Below are 20,553 nucleotides of genomic sequence, written 5' to 3'. Positions count from 1 at the left end.
AGTGTGGGCAAGTTGGGCCGCAGGGCCTGTTTCCACACTGTATCACTCTTTCACTCTATGACCTATCATTATAGATTGAACTCCAACCTGAAGACCAGGATTTTCTTCTTCATCTACTGGTCAGCCCAAGTTTACGAACCACCCAAGTCTGTACATATGAACGAGTGTTTAGGAGATCAGGGAGATGGATTTTCCGGTTGCTGGGTCCTTTATGCGACTGTTTCTGATAGTGGCTGGATATTCGCCATATTCAAACCCAGGTAGAATACACAAAGTGTTGGAGTTGCACAGCGGGTCAGGCAGCATTTCTGGAGAACATAGATAGTTTTGGGTTAGGGTCATACCGAGGAAGGGTCCCAACTCGAAACATTACCCATCCATGTTCTCCTGAGATGCTGCCTGAGATGCTAAGTTACTCCAACACTTTGTCTTTTTTTGCAGAACAGCATCTGCAGTTCCTTGTTTCTCCAAGAAGAATGCATCCTAGCTAAAACGTGAATGCCCACTCCGCGAATCCTATCGAGAGATACGCGATCCAGGCCACCAGCTTTTTCAAAAGCTTTTGAAAGCTCGTTTGCAGTAAAATCTGTTTATAAAATGTCAATATAAGCCTATGATAAATTTGAAGTTAAAATTGATATCAGCTTTATTATTAAGAATGGAAAAACGATATTTAAAATGCTCCCCTAGATTACCTAATCCTGTGGGACCCCTACCTCTACAGGCATCTTCTGCCATGTGGGAACTCAGTGCACAGCCACATTTCCACCCTGTGATCTGTTTAGGTTATGAGTAGGAATATTTTATTGGTACATGTGACTTGGCACAGTGAGATTCTTTGCTTGCATACACAATGTATACAAATAGCAGCCACATACGGCACTGACAAAGTTACAAAACACGATGACTCCCCCTTTTGTCTCCCCCACGCCGGGTCCCCATTGCCCTTTGCCCCCCCTCCCCCAACAGGTCCCCCACACCGGGTCCCCATTGCCCTTTGCCCCCCCAACAGGTCCCCCACTCCGGGTCCCCATTGTCCTTTGTACCCCCCCCGTCCCCATTGTCCATTGTTCTCACCCCACCTCCCTCACGACGGTCCCCCCACACCGGGTCCTCCATTGTTCTTCCCCTCCCACCTCACGGTGGTTGTCTCATCGACCATCGACCGTGGGTCGACACGCGAAGCATCGCCTCCGCCACGAGGCTTCATCGTCACGAGGCGTCACCGCTGCCGCCGCCGAGGCCTCACCGTTGTCGACGCCCCACTTCATGCCTCCGCGATGCTGCCCCGGGCCCCAGCCGCGGGCTCTGTCGGCCGCTTCATCCAATCTGGGCTTCAGTGTGGTGAGGCCATGGCCGGGCCCCAACCCGGGCTTCTACACGGCGATCCGGCATCGAGACCACCGCGCCTCGATAAAGGCCTCTGGCCGTGTTCCCAGTCCATAGCCGCAGCCCATCGGGAAGCCTTCTGGCCTCGTGGCCCATCGGGAAGTCTTTAGTGCATGCAGACTCGGTGGGCCACAGGGGCTGTTTTCATGCTGCATCTCGAAAGTTAAGTCTAAAGACCAATAACTTTACTGAGTGAAGCTTAATTACACGAGGGGAATAGATAGGGTGATGTAAGTCTTTTGTCCAGAATAGGAGAATCAAGAACCAGAGGACATAGGTTTAAGCTGAGAGTGAAAAGATTTAATGGGAACCTGAGGGGCAACTTTTTCACTTTAGAGGATGGTGGGTATATGGAATGAGCTTCCCAAGGATGTAGTTGAGGCAAGTACAATAACAACATTTAAAACACATTTGGACAGGTACATGGATAGGAATGGTTTAGCGGGATATGGACCAAATGCAGGCAAATGGGATTGTCTTAGATGGGGCATCTTCGTTGGCATGGATGATTTGGCCGAAGAGCCTGTTTCCATGCAGTATCACTTTTGACTCTCTCTATCTCGATGATTTGGCAAACCTCTGCTCAGTGATTCAATTCTTGTGAAATATAGTAAAGACTAAATGCATTTGCACAATGGATCAGTGCGAATAACATTAGTAATGGAGTCTTGTAGGAGTCTCGCATAAGAATCAAATTTTCCACGGTATGATCAGAAAGCAAAGTAGTAGGTCGGAGGTAATATGGCAAATGGGCCTCTGGATTCATTACTTGACACAGTAGGGAGAGTGGGCCTATTGAATGGTCAAAGAATGGGAGTCTGGCCAGAAGACAATTTACTAGCCAGGTCTGTAAGCGACATGATTGATGGTATTTTTAACTGCAAATGGCCCGAAGAAGGCATAATGGTGAAGTTAGCTGGCCTTGTAACAGAGATGATATAGGATCAAAAGCTCAGTTCAGGCAAAAAACTGTTCAATTCAGCAAAACAAAAATTAAAGAGAGGAATATAATCTGTGGCAAAGGTAAAGACACAATGGATATTGGTGAATTGGTAGCTTTTGAAGTGAATAAAATATAATTAAAGATTTCACCATTATAACAAAATATATAATTGGCCAAAATTGTTCCATAGGTTTTTAGTTTGTTTACAAATAGAAATTATACTTAGTGCCAAATGCTCAAACACATTGTCTCCTTTTGACATAATTGGAGGTAGCATGCTGTGGTGCATTACTTTTAGGAAACTTGTAAAGAATTATTTGATCTATTTTATTTACAATGAACATATACACAACAGTTTTAAAAGATACTTACGTGTCAGATTTAGTTTAGCCTAGAGATACAGTGGGTAAACAGGCCCTTCGGCCCACACCGACCAGCGATCCCTGTACTATCCGACACACACTAAGGACAATTTATAATTTTTACCAACCTAATTAATCTACAAAAACCTGTGCGTCTTTGGAGTGTGGATGGAAACCGGAGCTCCCGGAGAAAACCCATGCAGGTCACAGAGAGAACGTACAAACTCCGTACAGACGGTACCCGCAGTCAGGATCAAACCCTGGTCTCCTGTGCTGTAAGGCAGCAAATCTACTGCTGTGCCACCGTGCCACCCGATGAATGGACATCAGTTGATTCGGTAAAACAATAGATAACCTGAAAGCATAGCATCTTCTATTTCCTCAGAAGACTAAAGGGCCTGTCCCACGACGATTTTTTCAGCGACTGTCGGTATCATTGACTGACGTATCAGGTCACCGAAAAAGTCGCGGCGTGATGACGTATTGACGCGCGGTGTCTCCTCAAGTGTCGCAATATTTTTTTGTCACCGCTGGATTTTGAAATGTTAAAAATCTTTCGGCGACCCTGATACGTCAGTCATCGAAAAAATGGCCAAGTGGGACAGGGCCTTAAGGAATTTTGCAATGTCTCCAACAATCCTGACAACTTCTACAGATGCACTGCAGAAAGCATCCTATCGCAGCTTGGTTTAGCGACAGATCTTCCAATGACCGCAAATGGCTGCAGAGTTGTGGCTGCAGCCCAGTCCATTATCTAAACCAGTCTCTCCCCCATCAACTCCATCCATACTTTACGCTCCATCGGAAAAGCACATAACATGATCTTGGACCATTTACACCCTAGTCATTCTCTCTTCGACGTTCTCGATCTGGCAGAAGGTACAAAAGCTTGAAAAAACATACCACCAGATTCAGGAACAACTTCTTCCCCACTGTTATCAGAATACTGAACAATCCTCTCGTAAGCTACGGTGTAACCCCGATCTCCCAACCTACCTCATTGCGGCCCTTGCAATTAAGTAAAATCTGCACTTTCTCCGTAACAGTGTAAGCAGAGTGGTCTTGATGGGAACAAATGATCTCTTTCTGATGTAGTTAGAGCCTCCGTCACTTTACTGGGGTGTTTACCCCCACCCTTCTTCCCTCCCTCCCTCCCCACTTGCCCCTTTCCCTTCCCACACACCTCTCCCTTCCTCATCTACATCTAACACGACTTTCTCCCTCCTCCACAGCCCCTTCTCTTCTCCACCTACACCCACCTCCTCCCTCTGTCCCCGTTACTCGGGACAACATGGCCGCTCCCTCCCTACTCGGGCCGCCCGGGGGGAGCCAGGCCCGGGCATGAGCCGTCTATCCGTGTGTCCGCGCCGAGTCGGACTCACCCGGCACATCGGCGCCGTCCGCCTCGGACTCGGCCGCCATCTCCGCTCCGCCGGCTCCCGGAGCGACGGCCGGCGACCCGGAAGTAAACAAACCCGCCTGCCATTGGCAACCGAGTGGCCCGGCGCCCGCCACGACACCCCGTGGCCGCCCTGGGAACTGCAGGCGCTGCCGCCACCGCCACCGCCACCTGGCGGCACCAGCTGAGTCACTGAGTTGTTCCAGCACTTTGTGTCTTTTCCTTGTAAACCAGCATCTGCATTGTGTCTTTTGTAAAATATGCCGTTGTGTACTGCAGATGTTGGTTTAAACCGAAGATACCTGCAGGAATACAGGTTTAAACCGAAGATACCTGCAGGAATCTAAGAAGGAATGGGTGACGTTTCGGGTCGAGATACTGAAGAAGGGTCTCGATCCGAAACATCACCTCTGCCTTTTCTCTCAGCTACCTGTCCCGCTGAGTTACTCCAGCATTTTTGTCTCTATGCAGTTGTGTCTTTTTTTCAGTAAACCAGCATCTGCAATTGTGTTTTTTTTTAGTAAACCAGCATTCTCAATTGTGTAGGGAGGAACTGCAGATGCTGGTTTAAACCAAAGACTGACACAAAATGCTGGAGTAACTCGGCGGGTCTGGCAGCATCTCTGGAGAGAAGGAAGAGGTGACGTTTCGGGTCGAGACCCTTCTTCAGACTGTGGGGAACAAACGATATAGATGGTACTGAGGGGAAATGAATGGAAGATATGCAAAAAGAATCAATAATCAAGGAAATGTGGGACATACCCCTCCCATTTCCCTTTTATCCCCTTTTCCTTTCCCTCTCCCCCACCCCTTCCACGCATTTCCCTCCCTCCAGATTTATATTTTATCCCTCCTCTCCTCATTTGAGATCCTTCTGTCTTCTTTTCACCAGCCTTTGTCACGTTCTCTGTCCACCAACATCTGCCCACCAACACCACCCCTTTTACCTTTCACTGGCCAGGGTTTGCCCCAACAATACCTCTCAATTTTAGCTTTTTCACCCTATTCTATCAGTCTGAAGAAGGGTCCCGACCCAAGACGTCACCTATCATTTTCTCCGCAGATGCTGCCTGACCGGCTGAGTTTCTCCAGCACATTGGTTTTTTTTAATGAGAATGTTGCCAAGATTCAAAGGCCTGAGTTAGAGGAAATGATTGGGCAGGCTAGGACTTTATTCCTTGGGGCGCAGGAGACTGACTGGTGACATTACAGGGTGCATAAAAGCATCTCTGGAGAACATGGATAGATGATATGTGTAGGAAGAAACTACAGATGCTGGTTTAAACCAAAGATAAACACAAAATGCTGGAGTAACTCAGCAGGACAGGCAGCATCTCTGGAGAACATGGATGGTTCAGATTGAGACCCTTCATCAGACTGATTCTTTGGGTCGGGGTCCTTTTCAAACTGAAGAAGAATTCCAACCCAAAACATGACCTATCCAAGTTCTCCAGTTTATGTTTTGCAGAATAAATGTATAATTTAAAATACATCTGAAGAAGGGGTTCGGCCCGAAACGTTGCCTATCTCCTTCGCTCCATAGATGCTGCTGCACCCGCTGAGTTTCTCCAGCATTTTTGTGTACCTTCGATTTTCCAGCATCTGCAGTTCCTTCTTAAACACATATAATTTAAAATACAATTTTTTACTAATTCTGTCCGAGTAACACTAGGTTCATATATCTCTTGTGCTGCTGCATATGCCTTATGATATGACAATTAAATACTATTTACTCTTGAAAAAAGCTTTTGAATGTGCCTGTTCAATGCATTTATAGCATTGGCCATGTAAGTGCAATACTAATTAACTCATAAAATAATTGCACACGTGGCCGCCAACAACAGCATCAATATGCTCAAGTTTGTTCTGCTACGAGTCGGGCAAATGATTCGGTTCCAGGTATGTTGTGACTGCAGCGACGCATCGTTAGCGCCGGGCACGGCACGACCTGTCGATTACATCAGGGTTAGTAGAGCGACTCTGATCGGAGCGTGGAAACACCACACTCCAGGCGGGGAACTCAGTGCACCTAGGCGGCCAAACCCCCCTCCCCAGACACTAAAGAACAACCATGATCTTCGCTTTAAGGAACCTCTCAGGCCGCTGGCTGTCTCTGGGCATCAAGTGCTCCGTGCGCTCATTTGGGTGAGTGATTTATTTCACTTTGGGCGCAGGGAGACAGAGCGAGTTACTCACTAACACTTGGGGCTGGGGTATGGACGAGGTCGGTGGTGAAGCTAACGCCTTGTTCTCGAATTCATTCTCTCTAATTCAGTGCTCTACTTTAATAAATAGAGTCGTATTTCAGCCTAGAAAATGTACTGAAAAAAGTGGCGGAGTAACTTTTTTTTGTAAACCAACTCATGCAGTTCCTTGCGCCTGCATTTTTGTTCAGCCTATTTTGGTCTCGCGTTGACTGCAACAGGATCCTTGCAGCCTGTTGGGAGTGTGAGAGGTGGCTGGCAGTCTTGGGACTCGCTGAGGCTCGGTGCAGCCAAGGCTCTGTGGCGGAGAACCAGTCTAGGGTTCTTCAGTGTTTGAATTCAGGGGCAGAGTCCGATGGGGATACCGCTCAAACAAGGGAAGGGATATCACTCAAGAGTGTGTTGTGTTATGCTGTTGTAAGAATTTCAGTGTTTAGGAACATGCGAGAATAAAACACGAGAGGACACAAAGTGCTGGAGTAACTGAGCGGATCAGGCAGCATTCTGAGAGAACATGGATAGGTGTTTCGGGTCAGGACCCTTCGTCAGTTGTAAAGACGGGCTAACACCACTGAGTTCGTAGGAATATAGAAACAGGGAACTGCAAATGCTGGTTTATCAAAAAATAAGTCAAAGTGCTGGAGTAACTCAGCACGTCAGGCAGCATTTATGGTGGAGAACATGGATGGGTGACGTTTCTGGTCCGGACCCTGGGTCTTCAGACTGATTGTGGGGAGGAAGAGTTGAAAACTAGAAGAGAGGAGGGCAAAGGACAAAGCATGGCAGGTAATGGGCAGATGATTGGACAAAGACCAGAGATAAAAGGTGTGAGGCAACAGGATTGAAGAGTTGCAAATTGTGACGCCAGAGAGAGGAAAGGATAGGGAGAGGGGAGAATGTTTTTTTATTGTGAAGAAAGTTTACTTTTGAAATTAAAAACAAAATCTACTGGACATGGAGGGGCTGTATCTGATGGGACACCATTCAGACAACAGAAGGGATATTGCCCCAGTGAACCTCATGGGTGGCAATGGGGCTAAAGAGTCAAATAACATGGAAACAGGCCCTTCAGCCCAACTTGTCCTTGCTGAGCAATATGCCCCATCTACACTCGTCCCACTTGCCCACGTGTGGCCCTTATCCCTCTAAACCTTTCCCAACCATGTAAAAGTGTGTACATCTACTAATTTACTATGTGTAAAAAAAATGAAGACAAAGGCGGAATCAGCTAATCTAATATCGTACCTATATAACATCATCTTAAACATAGAAATACCCACAACTGATGGAATTAGAAGAGACTGGAAACAAGAATTAGCTATAAAAATTTCAAAAGAGAGCTGGGATAATCACTTATTACAGGTGCATAAATGTTCGATCAACGTACGACATACTCTCATCCAATTCAAAACATTACATAGACTATATTATTCAAAAACTAAAATAAATAAACTCTTCCCTAATGTCTCACCCATCTGTGATAAATGTCTGTGTCAAGAAGCTACCATAGCGCATTCTTTTGTTTTCTGTACAAAAATCCAAAAATTCTGGTATGAAATATTTGATATCTTTACAAAATTAATCAAAATAAAACTGGTACCAAAACCAGAATGGATCATTTTTGGAATATCGGAAGGTAACCCTGAACTAAACGTGTTTCAGAAGAATTTACTCAATTACGGGCTAATAATGGGGAAAAAACCTCATACTTAAATTCTGGAAAAATGCGCCCACACCAACAATAAAAATGTGGATATCAAATATGTTTGAAACACTACATCTGGAAGAGATGAGATTCCTCTTAGCAGGCAAAACAGACCAATTCCAAAAGACGTGGTCTACGTTTTTGGAATTATTACAAGCATGAGGTGCAATAGTAATTTAAAAAATAAATAAATGGTACCAGGATCTGGCAACGGGGGGTAAAACAACAAAAACAGACTTGGTTGGTAGTCCCCTTTCTGCGGAGTTTAATGTTATAATAGAGCGATTGTTTCTCCTTTCTTTTTCCTTCTTTTCTAGGGTCTACTTTCTTTCTTTACTTCCTTCTCTAACTTATTTTCTAAGGGGCTTTCTTTTCTCAACACTCTCTTGCACCTTCACGACTCTTGCGCACTTTCCTTACTTACTTTACTTCTATCTTTTTCTTAAAGCTCAAAAAATGAAGCGGTACAAAAAAATTTATTAAGACATATGTGTTGTGTATTATTGTAACTTACCGTACTTCTAATTTAAAAAAAAAAAAAAATTTAAATAAAAGAAAATGAAGTGCTAACACAATGGGTATAATACTTGCAGAATTGAATGTAGATACACAAAGAGAACACTGATGCAATTATCAAGAAAGCACATCAGCGCCTGTACTTCCTGAGAAGATTACGGAGCGTCGGTTTGTCAAGGAGGACTCTCTCTAATTTCTACAGGTGCACAGTAGAGAACATGCTGACCGGTTGTATCGTGGCTTGGTTCGACAACTTGAGCGCCCTGGAGAGGAAAAGACTACAAAAGGTAGTAAACACTGCCCAGTCCATCATCGGCTCTGACCTCCCTTCCATCGAGGGGATCTATCGCAGTCGCTGCCTCAAAAAGGCTGGCAGTATCATCAAGGACCCACACCATCCTGGCCACACATTCATCTCCCTGCTACCTTCAGGTAGAAGGTACAGGAGCCTGAAGACTGCAACGACCAGGTTCAGGAATAGCTACTTCCCCACAGCCATCAGGCTATTAAATTTGGCTCGGACAAAACTCTGAACATTAATAGCCCATTATCTGTTATTTGCACTTTATCAGTTTATTTATTCATGTGTGTATGTATATATTTATATAATGGTATTTGGACACACTGATCTGTTTTGTAGTCGATTCTTGTGCTGAAGCAAAGCAAGAATTTCATTGTCCTATCAGGGACACATGACAATAGACTCACTTGAACTTAGCATGTATTTTGCAGTTTTTGTCTTGTTTGCATTTTTTTAAATTACCAAATAAAGTTTAATTTTGAAAATATATTTCTAAATTGGGTGTTGCAAGGCAACATATCCAGTTACAAGTCTAGTTTGATTAAAAAAATAAACAATTTCAAATTAAACTTTAATGTAAAACAACGGCCAAAGTCTGGATGGCAGAAAATGCAGCCGGTCGAGGAGGTGTATCAGTGTTTAGAATGGTGGATTAGTTACCAATAAATCAATCAAATCCTGCTTTGTCCTGGATGGTTTTGAGCTGCTTACCTATTGATAGAACTGAGCTGATCCAGGCTAATGAAAAATTCCACCATGCTGCCTTGTAGATGATTGAAATTCTTTGAGATGTCAGATGGGGAGTCATATAACCATATAACCATATAACAATTACAGCACGGAAACAGGCCATCTCGACCCTTCTAGTCCGTGCCGAACACGTATTCTCCCCTAGTCCCATATACCTGCGCTCAGACCATAACCCTCCATTCCTTTCCCGTCCATATAACTATCCAATTTATTTTTAAATGATAAAAACGAACCTGCCTCCACCACCTTCCCTGGAAGCTCATTCCACACAGCCACCACTCTCTGAGTAAAGAAGTTCCCCCTCATGTTACCCCTAAACTTCTGTCCCTTAATTCTCAAGTCATGTCCCCTTGTTTGAATCTTCCCTACTCTCAGTGGGAAAAGCTTATCCACGTCAACTCTGTCTATCCCTCTCATCATTTTAAAGACCTCTATCAAGTCCCCCCTTAACCTTCTGCGCTCCAAAGAATAAAGCCCTAACTTGTTCAACCTTTCTCTGTAACTTAGTTGCTGAAACCCAGGCAACATTCTAGTAAATCTCCTCTGTACTCTCTCTATTTTGTTGACATCCTTCCTATAATTAGGCGACCAAAATTGTACCCCATACTCCAGAATTGGCCTCACCAATGCCTTGTACAATTTTAACATTACATCCCAACTTCTATACTCAATGCTCTGATTTATAAAGGCCAGCACACCAAAAGCTTTCTTTACCACCCTATCTACATGAGATTCCACTTTCAGGGAACTGTGCACAGTTATTCCCAGATCCCTCTGTTCACCTGCATTCTTCAATTCCCTACCATTTACCAGTCAGACTCTGTAGGAACCCAGTCCCTGACCTGATTACCAAAGTATTTATGTAGCTACACAAGGAACTGCAGATGTTAGAAGGTAGGGTCCCGAACCAAAAATTACCTATCCATGTTCTCCAGAGATAGACAATAGATGCAGGAGTAGGCCATTCGGCCCTTCCATCCAGCACCGCCATTCAATGTGATCATGGCTGATCATCCCCAATCAGTACCCCGTTCCTGCCTTCTCCCCATATCGCCTGACTCCGCTATCTTTAAGAACCCTATCTAGCTCTGTCTTGAAAGTATCCAGAGAACCGGCCTCCACCGTCCTCTGAGGCAGAGAATTCCACAGACTCACAACTCTCTGTGTGAAAAAGTGTTTCCTCATCTCCGTTCTAAATAGCTTATCCCTTATTCTTAAACTGTTTGACAAAATGTGTAGGAAGGAACTGCAGATGCTGGTTTATACCAAAGATAGACAGATAGTGCAGGAGTAACTCAGCGGGTCAGACAGCATCTTTTGAGAAAAGAAATGGGTGATTTTCCAGTCTGAAGATGGGTTCCGAACTGAAACGTCACCTACTCCTTTTCTCCCTAGATGATGCCTGACCCGCTGAGTTTCTCCAGTACTTTGAGTCACTATTTGTTTATGTAGCTCATCTGGTTGAGTATTGATTGACCGCCTGAACAGTGGGGGAGTCAACAACGGTAATGCCGTTGGATATCTAGCGTGTGGTTAGACTCAGTCTATAATATGTAAATTAAGTTTGTCATTAACAGTTGAATAAACGATGGCTGTGATTTGGAATGTGCTCTTCAAAAAGAGCCGCCCATGAAAATCCAGCAAACTATGTGCAGGGCTTTTACTTTTCGAACATCGGTTGTACTTCTTCTTCTTTATATGTCCATCTTGTTACAAATGTTGACCTCGCTGTCATCGTCCGTCCTGAAAAGGTCGCAAGCTTCCGGTGACAGTCAGTGGAAGCCATCACTTGTCGCAATAGATGATGGTGGTAGCAGAATTAGTTCAGGATACTTCCAGCTTCCGCGACGTGGACGCTTCTGCTATGGGGCCACATCGGTTGTTGTCAGATGATTGGTTCCATAAGGTCCAAGGCATCCAATAGTTTGATGTTATCATCTTGGCTTAACAGCCAATCAGTTTGAAGCACTGTTACACCTAGCATATCCAGAAAGGGGGGAAAAGCACTATTTTAATTTTTTAAACATTTTTTTCCAGGCACTAAGTAAAGAGCATATATCTTAGTTTTGAGTTTTAGAGGTACAGTGAGGAAACATCCCCTTCAGTCCACCGAGTCCGCTCTGGCCAACAATCACCCCATACAATTTACAGAAACCAATTAACCTGCAGCCCTGCACATCTTTGAAATGTGGGCGAAACCGGGAGAACATACACAGGGAGAACATAATGGGCCATTGTTGGCTGAGGAAGAGGCAAAATTTCCTCACAGTACTTATCTAAAATAAGATTTGTGAGAAAGAAGGTTGGCTAAGCAGCTGAATATTCTGTTAAAATCTTATCTAGACGTGAAACAAACCACAACAATTGCACTTTATAAAACAATTTTATATGGTGCCAACCAGCAATCATCCCGTACACACTGGTTATATCCTACATACTAGGGACAATTTACAGGCCAATTAACCTACAAACCTGTACGTGTTTGTAGTGTGGGAGGAAACTGGAGCACCCAGTGAAAACCCACGCGGTCACTGGAGAAAGTACAAATCTGCACAGACAGCACCCGTAGTCAGGATCGAACCCAGGTCTCTGGCACTGTAAGGCAGTATCTCTACCGTAGCGCCACACTGCCGCCCAGTTGGGTCAATTGGACTCAAAACATAGAAGAAGTATCTTCTGACCTAAGTGAGCCTTCTATTTCATTCCCTGCAGGTGTAAGTTACCATCTAACCATTGACAATGCTGTCCTTTTCTACAATTAAATCTGATTCCTGCCTCCATTTTGGCACATAATAAATGTGGCTTTGTTTTTGCTAATTCTGACTGAGTAACACCAAGTTCTGATTAACACAGTATCATGTTTACATGTGTGTTGTGCTGCTGCAAGTAAGAATTGTGTTGTTCTATTCTGGGACATATTGCAATAAAACACTCTTGACACTTGAATCTTGACCCTTGACTTGATTGCAGATGCGGGCAGGCTGCACTTGGAGCTGCTGCTCTCAAAGGGCGTCATCTCCTGTCTCTCAAGGACTTCAGCGGAGAAGAAATCAAACAATTCTTATGGACAGCAGCTGATCTGAAAATGAGAATAAAGCAGAAAGGAGAGGTAAATGGCAAGTTAGTAACATCACTTGTACTACTAATGTATAGATTTATTATGTGTACTGTTCTTCTGAGCATCCTCACTTTTGTTCATGTTGTTCATGCATACATCCCATTTCATTGTTTTTTTAAACAAAATTATAAACATAAAAAGGCAGCACAGTGGCGCAGCTAGTTGAGCCGCTGTCTCACAGCATTAGAGTCCCAGGTTCGACTCTGACCTCGGGTGCTGTCTCTGTGTGGAGTTTGCACGTTCTCCCTGTTATCACCTAGGTTTCCTCCGGGTGCTCCGGTTTTCTTCCACACTCCAAAGGTGTGGATTAGAAAGTGGGACAACATAGAACTAGTGTGAACGAATGATCGATGGTCGGCATGGACTCGGTGGGCCGAAGGGCCTGTTTCTATGCTGTGCCTCAAAACTAATAAGGTGGACCTCAGTGATTCGTCATTCTCTCATTGCACTCTCTATTCAGAAGAATAACATATATTTTTATAACTATCTTGGTCTATAAAAGAATAATGAGAGAAAACACAAGGAACTGCAGATGCTGGAATCTTAAGTAGAACACAAATTGCGGAAGTAACTCAGCAGGTCAAAAAGAAGTGTGGAGAAGGGTCCTAACCCAAAATGGCACCCATCCATTCCCTCCACAGATGCTGGCTGACCCGCTGAGTTACTCCAGCACTTTGTGTTTTTCCCAATAAGGGGAATTTCTTCAGCTTGAATTTTGACCTGATGAGTATTCACAATTCAATTCAATGCATGGATGTTCTTTCACCTGTGAGATGTGGGTTTTACTAGATAGTTCATCGTGGATGACAGACATATACCTGGTTTTCATCTGGGGGCACAGAGCTCAGTACCTTGGTCTGTGAGAAGCTGCCCTCACAAGTAGTCTTAGGTTGTCCCCTCCAGTATAACTCAAAGCAGGGACTAAATTCCAAAATCTGCTTGGAAAATGAATTTAGATTGAACTACATTTGGCTATTTCTAGCATTTGCATCACTGATATATGCTCTGAGTGAAGGTTGTGCAGATAAACTCTTCATTTGAATTGGGATTTTTCCCCTGGTGTTCACTTCCTGTTGAATAATAATACATTTGATATTTGCTTCCCTCAGTGAGTATATGGAACGAACCGCCAGAGGAGGTAGTCGAGGCAGTACTAATAACATGTAAGACACTTGGATAGGTATATGAATAGGAAATGTTTAGAGGGATATAAGCCAGATGTGGGTAAGTGGGACAAACTTAGATAGGGCGTCTTGGTCGGGTGAGATGGACAAGATGGGCGGAAGGGCCTGTTTCCGTGCTGGATGACTCTGTAACGCCATGACTCTATTTTCTGTTGTTACTAATGTGGAGATTTGGTCCAGTAAAACATTTAATGATATTCTCTTTTGCTCCCCATCATTATGAAAGATCCTCCCTTTGCTTCAAGGAAAATCCATTGCCATGATCTTTGAAAAAAGAAGCACCAGAACAAGAATATCGACTGAAACAGGTAAAGGATTTTTCTTCAAAGAGTAACAGATCTTGTTGACCTTGTCTAGAATAATGACGAATATTATATTCCAGATGATTTCTGGTCACAGATTAATAATCATTTTTTAACATTAATAAAAATATGGTTAAGAGTCCTCAGCAAAGAATAACAAAAGTAATTTCCTGAAGAAAATAACTACAATCAACAATGTCCAAGATAAATTAAATTAAAAATTAGTAGTCATTTATGGTTATGAGTATTGGTGGATTACACATCTGGCACTGTAAGTCAGCAACTCTGCCACAGTGCTGCAGTTCTACTATCTCTGAATTCTGTCTGGGGCTTTTCTGCTTTGGGCCCTCTAAAAGCAACAACCTACCTACAGACCTGAAACAAAATAATTTCAAACTGTATCAATACATCACAAAGCTGTGGTTCTCTGGTTACTGATTGATAACATTTTAACATACAGCTCCAAAGCCACTTAATAGAAACCTTGCAACATTATTTGACTATTTCATAAAGGTTACCGTATTCTGAGCAAACAATTAAATGATTTACTTCTTATCACATAGTGAGTCAACTATGCAAGGACGAAGACTGGGAGCACATAAAAGTAAAAACGCAAATATTTCAAAATAATTCTTGAGGTAATTTTTTAATGCTTGCTTGCCTGGTTCTGCCTTTGGAGAGCAGAGCTTAAAATAGTTTTGAATGAGCAAAAATTGAAATATTTTAAAATAAATTCCATTTATCATCCATAATTTTTCTTTAATCTAGTCTATGCCTTTTCACTGGCTAGAAATGAAAAGGAAAAAACAAACTTACAAAAAAATAGAATTTTATTCATATTGAGTTTGTTTCAAACTATCTTAGCATTTTTATGCAGAAACAAAGAACTTCAGTCACCGGTTTACAAAAAAGCACGCAAAGTGCTGGAGTAATTCAGTGAGTCAGGCAGCATCCCTGGAGAACATGGACAGGCGATGCTTCGGATCGAGACTTTTATATTTGTTTTGTGAAGGATGGTCATCATAACATAGACAAGATGGCAGACAGTTTGTATACAACAATGAGCAGAAAGATAATGATCAGTGATCCTGATTTAGTGGTCGTTGATGCAAGGATAACTGTTAAATGTGAACTAAAGGTCTGGATCACTTCTGCCCAACTTCAAAAACTGACAAAGGATATGCACCTTAACAAAGATTGTTTTTCCAAAAGATGGCAACTGAGATAGTGTAGAACTTTCTCCAGAAGACATTGTCTAAGACTTCAGTCTTTTTATCTGCAAAGGGTGATGGAACTTTGGAACCTCCTACCAGAAATAGCAATTGTCACTAGGCCCTTTGTTAAATTGTAATCTGTAATTGATAGATTTTCATCATTCAAAGATATTGAGGAATATGTGGAAAAGAAAGTTAAATTAAATTAAAAACCCAAAATGTTAGAGCTTGTATTGTGAACATATTCAAGCCTATAAACCAAAGATTCATAGTATTTCCACATAATGCATTGATGGTTGAGTGTGCTTTAAAGTTGATAACATTTCCATGATAATGATTAATGTAACCTGAGGACAGCATCACGAACCAGAAAAGTTGCCTCTGTGGTTGACAACTGTACAACTTCTGGGGCGCCAGTTTGAAAAAGCAGAATTTACTGTCACTGGTGTCTGAAGATGGTCCTGACCCGAAACGTCGGCTATCCATGTTTTCCAGAGATGTTGCCTGACCCGCTGAGTTACTCCAGCACTTTGTATAATTTTTTTGTAAAGTGTCTGAAGAAGGGTGCCGACTAGAAACATCACCTATCCATGTTCTCCACACATGTTGCCTGACCCACTGAGTTACTCCAGTACTTTGTGTTGTTTTTTTGTAAAGAGTCTAAAGAAGGGTGCCGACCGGAAGACATCACTTATCAATGTTCTCCAGACATGTTGCCTGAGCCGCTGAGTTACTCCAGCATGTTGTATCAGAATTTGATGACAATTGCCTTCAGCATTGTGAATCAGCTGGGGATCGGTTTCATTCATGTGAGTTCAGCAGCCAGAATTGCTGCCTGGCTGGTGTGATTGACTGTTCTTCTGGCCAATGCTGAACCGGGAGAACCAAGAGAAGAGATTCTTGCTTTCCTGTCCGGGTGGGACTGTCTGGCACACTTTAGTTTAGTTTAGAGATACAGCGTGGAAACAGGCCCCTTTGGCCCACCGAATCCGTGCCAGCCAGTGATCACCCGCACACTAGTTCTCTTCGACACACTAGGGACAATTTACAGAAGCCGATTATCATGCAAACCTGCACATTTTGGAGGAAACTGGGCCACCCGGGGAAAACCCACGCAGTCACAGGGAGAACGTACAAACTCAGTACAGACAGTATCCGTAGTCAGGATCGAACCTGGGTCTCTGACAGGCAGCAACTCTACCGTTGCGCCACTGTGCCACCCAGAAAAGGAAATGGAAATGATCAAGAATAACTCGAAACATCTGAAGAGGAATTTGAGCTTGGTGCCTACTAGTTTCGGTGAAGTCCTCGATGACAAGAGTCGATATTCCAACAATCGCACGCATACAATAAAGCCGTACTATTTTCCACTTTGTGAGAACGTCAAATTTGCATTCACTGTGTGTTCTATGTAATGCGATACTATGTAAAGGAATCTGCTGATTACACTTGTCTGACCAGAATGTGCAGCTGAGAGGAATGCGTGGGCCAGGAACATGATTACAGTGTGCAGTGTATTTAACAGTTTCAGTGTGCAGACCAGTAGGATCACAGTTGTATGACTAATGAATGGACAGTTTCAGAGATTAGAAAGTACAGTCGATTCATTTATTAAATAAATTGTTAAGCTGGAAAGAGTGCAGAGAAGAGTTACGAGGTGTTGCCAGGATTTGGGGGCCTGAGCTATAGGGAGAGGCTGGGCAGGTACGGACTTTATTCCTTGGAGTGCAGGTAGATAAGGGGTGATCTTATAGAGGTGTATTGGATCAGATGGGGTAGAAGGATCAGACTCTTTTATCCAGAGTAGGGGAATCAAGATCACATGGCTTTAAGGTGAGAGGGGATACATCTTATAGGAACCTGAGGGGCTACACAGAGGGTAATAGGTGAATGGAATGAGCTGCCTATGGCAGTAGTTGAACCAGGTTCTGTAACAGCATTGAAAAGACAGTTGGAAAGGTCCATGGAAAGGAAAGGCTTAGAGGTATATGGCAGGGATTGCAGGGTAGTGGGACTCTTGTAGATGGGTAATCTTGGTCAGCACGGGCAAGTTGGGCTGAATGGCCTGTTTCCATGCTGTATGACTATGACTCTATGCCTTTTGTGACACTGAGACATTTTCTTCTCAATACATACCTTGTTGGCAAATATACAATTGGCATGCAAAGGAAATTGTAACTACATTTTGCATTGTGCAACATCTGTGGTTCTGAAGCTTCTCTGATATTCTGATATTTACTCTGATATTCTACAGTTCGAACATAGAACATAGAAAAATACAGCACAATAACAAGCCCTTAGCCCACAATATCTGTGCCAAACATAATGCCAAGATAAACTAATCTCTGCCTGCATGTGATCCCTATCCCTCCTTTCCCTGCGTTTCCATGTGCCCAGCTAAAAGCCTTTTAAACACCATTATCATATCTGCTAAAGCTCATTTTCTTTCAATCCCATGGCACTTTTTAACCAAAGATCTTATAGCTCCGCTATAAGATCTTTGCTTATTACTGGTATTTTTCAGTGAACAAAGAAAATGCTGGATTGTTTTTTTTCTTTAAATCTCAGCACGCATATTCTTAGACTAGTCCATCTGTGAGCACACTCTCTGGGGGTGGACTTTGAAGTGAATTCCAATGTGCCAATTAGCCAGGTGCAGAAACCTGTTTTGTGTGGCATAGATAACACAGCGGGAATTGACAATTACTGAAAATCGCAGCAGGAGTTTTGATTGAATTAATGTACTGAAAGGATTGTGGTACTTGTATTAACTGAATGTACAAACCCGCTGGATTCAGCAAAGTAGCAGTAAATCACAAAAAATAAGTGGTTCTATTATGACAGTAACATTTTGTTGCTGCAGGCTTGGGGATTTTTTTTGTGGGAAAAGTCGGAGTATTTGTCACTCTGACTTCAAATTAATTTAATCAAAATATAGAGGCACAAGGAACTGCAGATGCTGGTATCCTGAGCAAAAGACAAAGTGCTGGAGTTACTCAGCGGGTCAGGCAACATCTGTGGGGGGAATGGACAGGCGGTGTTTTGGGTCGGGACCCTCCATCAGACTGATTCTAGTCAGGGGGAAGAAAGCTGGAAAAGAGGTGGGGACAGGACAAAGCCTGGCCAGTGATACGTGGATACAGATGATGGGAGTTTCATTGGCAGATGGATAATTGCCAGATAGCTAATTGGCACATTGGAATTCACTTTAAAATCCCCCCCCCCCACTCGAGAGCTTGCTCACAGATGGACAATCTAAAAATGTATGTGCTGAGATATGAAAAGAAAATTATCTACAATTTTCTTTCCTCACTGCAAAAATGTGGTGTCAATTGCCTCAAATATCATGCAGTCCCATGAAGTCAAAATTAGCCCACTCTATTTGTTGAAAGCATATTGGGAAAGAGTATCAACCATTTCTGTTATATAGGGATCCTGTGCTGCTAGATTGAACGTTGAATATGTTCAATCTGTTGAATGTCCAGTGTTACAGTTTCATGTGATTACTTGTGATAGTTCCAAGGAACTGCAGTTTACAAGGAAAGGCACAAAGTGCTGGAGTAACTCAGCAGGTAAGGCAGCATCTTCAGAGAACGTGGTTAGGTGACATTTTGGGTTGGGACTCTTCTTCAGACCTGACCCGAAACATCACCTATCCATGTCTTCTGGAGATGCTGCCTGACCCACTGAGCTACTCCAGCACTTTGTGCCCTTGCTGTAGTATTTTGACTGAGTTGCAGCTTTCAAGCACAAGAGGGAGATATCAGAATATTCAATCGAGCAGACCACGCAGGTCTATTGCTTTCACTGATGCAGAGTATCTCCCTCATATAATCCTCTCCTCCCTGCTGCTTGACATGCTAAATTTGGCTGGATTCTGGGCATGTATCTCTCCCCCATTACACCTGTTAAAAGCTTCTTTTTGTATCGAGGTTCTATTTCAAGTACGCAGATGCTCGGCAGTGCCAGAGGCAAATATTTTTATGCAGTGACGCATTGATCAGGGGACATATTTGATTGCTTTCTGAGGCAGTGTTGCTCCTGGGTATACAACTTTGTGATTGAATTTGATGAGGATCGGAGGCAAACTACCGGAGTATCCATTCAATAGACTCTCACTGGCATCTGCACATCCCAAAGAACAAAAACAGAACAAGAATTTTAATTGAATTAATTTTTAATGTCATGAATGTAGAGTGTGATTTAGTTTTTAAAATTCCAAGAGGAAAGATAATGGAACATTTCGCTGACAGAATTTGCAAAGTAATTTTATGTGGCTTAGTCCATTATTGTTTGATGTTGCAAAAGAAAATACAAATCATGATATTTCTTATAATGAAAAACGAAATGGACAGAGTGGATCAAGAGTTTGGTATTTAGGGAGTCTCCATGTGCTTTGCTTATTATCTTTAGAATTTTTTACTTCAAAGTTACAGCGTGGAAACAGGCCCTTCGGCCCACCATGTCGGTGCCGAGCAGCGATCACCCCGTACAGTAGCACCCTACACACTAGGGACAATTTACAGAAATAAATTTACAGACAAACTTGTACGGCTTTGGAGTGTGAGAGGAAACCGGAGCACCCAGAGAAAACCCACGCGTTCACAGGGAGAAGATACAAACTCCGTATAGACAGCACCCATAGTCAGGATCGAACCCGGGTCTCTGGCGCTGCAAGGCAGCAACTCTACCACTGTGCCACCCCGGTTGCATCTGGTTTCATAAAGATATTTAAATATTATAACCATTCTTGACAACAAAAATAGCTTTGTAGGTGAGATGATGCATCAGGAGATTGTAACAAAGTGAGGTCAATATTTCAGGCATTCAAGGCAGTGCTTAATGAAACTTAGTGGAGTTGCTGGCTGTCCAAAGTTGCTTTTAACATAGCTCTGTGATCAATGACCATTGCCCAATCTTATTCACAGGATGTTCTGTGCAATATAGTTCTGTGAACTCATGGTACATGAAGTCAGTTTTTACAGAACATATTCTTATCCAATCCATTCTCCCCTTGAAGGCCAGCCAGTTTTGCTGCCAACCTTTGCTTTCAATTTACCGAGGTCAGAACTTCCCTTATCCACTTAAAATTAACATCCTCTATTTGTTTTTGCTTTGGATTACTTCTCCTTTCTTGTACAAGGAAAAGCTACGACTGCCAACTGA

At 43.1% G+C, this 20,553-nt stretch overlaps 2 protein-coding genes across 3 annotated transcripts in view; one reads left to right on the top strand and one right to left on the bottom strand.

Annotated features, from left to right (window-relative positions):
- Nucleotides 1-4,143, bottom strand: part of rpgr (retinitis pigmentosa GTPase regulator) — a 75,120-nt gene extending 70,977 nt beyond the window's left edge. For both annotated transcript variants that reach the window (XM_033033108.1, XM_033033109.1), the window contains exon 1: nt 4,077-4,143. In XM_033033108.1, coding sequence (XP_032888999.1) covers nt 4,077-4,116 — 40 coding nt within the window. In that variant the 5' untranslated portion in view covers nt 4,117-4,143. The remainder of the gene's footprint in view (nt 1-4,076) is intronic.
- Nucleotides 4,144-6,095: 1,952 nt separating this feature from the next.
- Nucleotides 6,096-20,553, top strand: part of otc (ornithine transcarbamylase) — a 43,223-nt gene continuing 28,765 nt past the window's right edge. Inside the window, exons 1-3 of the mRNA XM_033033107.1 lie at nt 6,096-6,238; nt 12,540-12,678; nt 14,098-14,179. Of these exons, the coding sequence (XP_032888998.1) occupies nt 6,165-6,238; nt 12,540-12,678; nt 14,098-14,179 (295 nt within the window). The 5' untranslated portion in view covers nt 6,096-6,164. The remainder of the gene's footprint in view (nt 6,239-12,539; nt 12,679-14,097; nt 14,180-20,553) is intronic.

This window comes from Amblyraja radiata, chromosome 14, assembly GCF_010909765.2.
Source record: "Amblyraja radiata isolate CabotCenter1 chromosome 14, sAmbRad1.1.pri, whole genome shotgun sequence".
Lineage (NCBI taxonomy): Eukaryota > Metazoa > Chordata > Chondrichthyes > Rajiformes > Rajidae > Amblyraja > Amblyraja radiata.
Note: the sequence above shows the minus strand (reverse complement) of the source record. Positions and strands in the feature narration are given on the sequence as shown.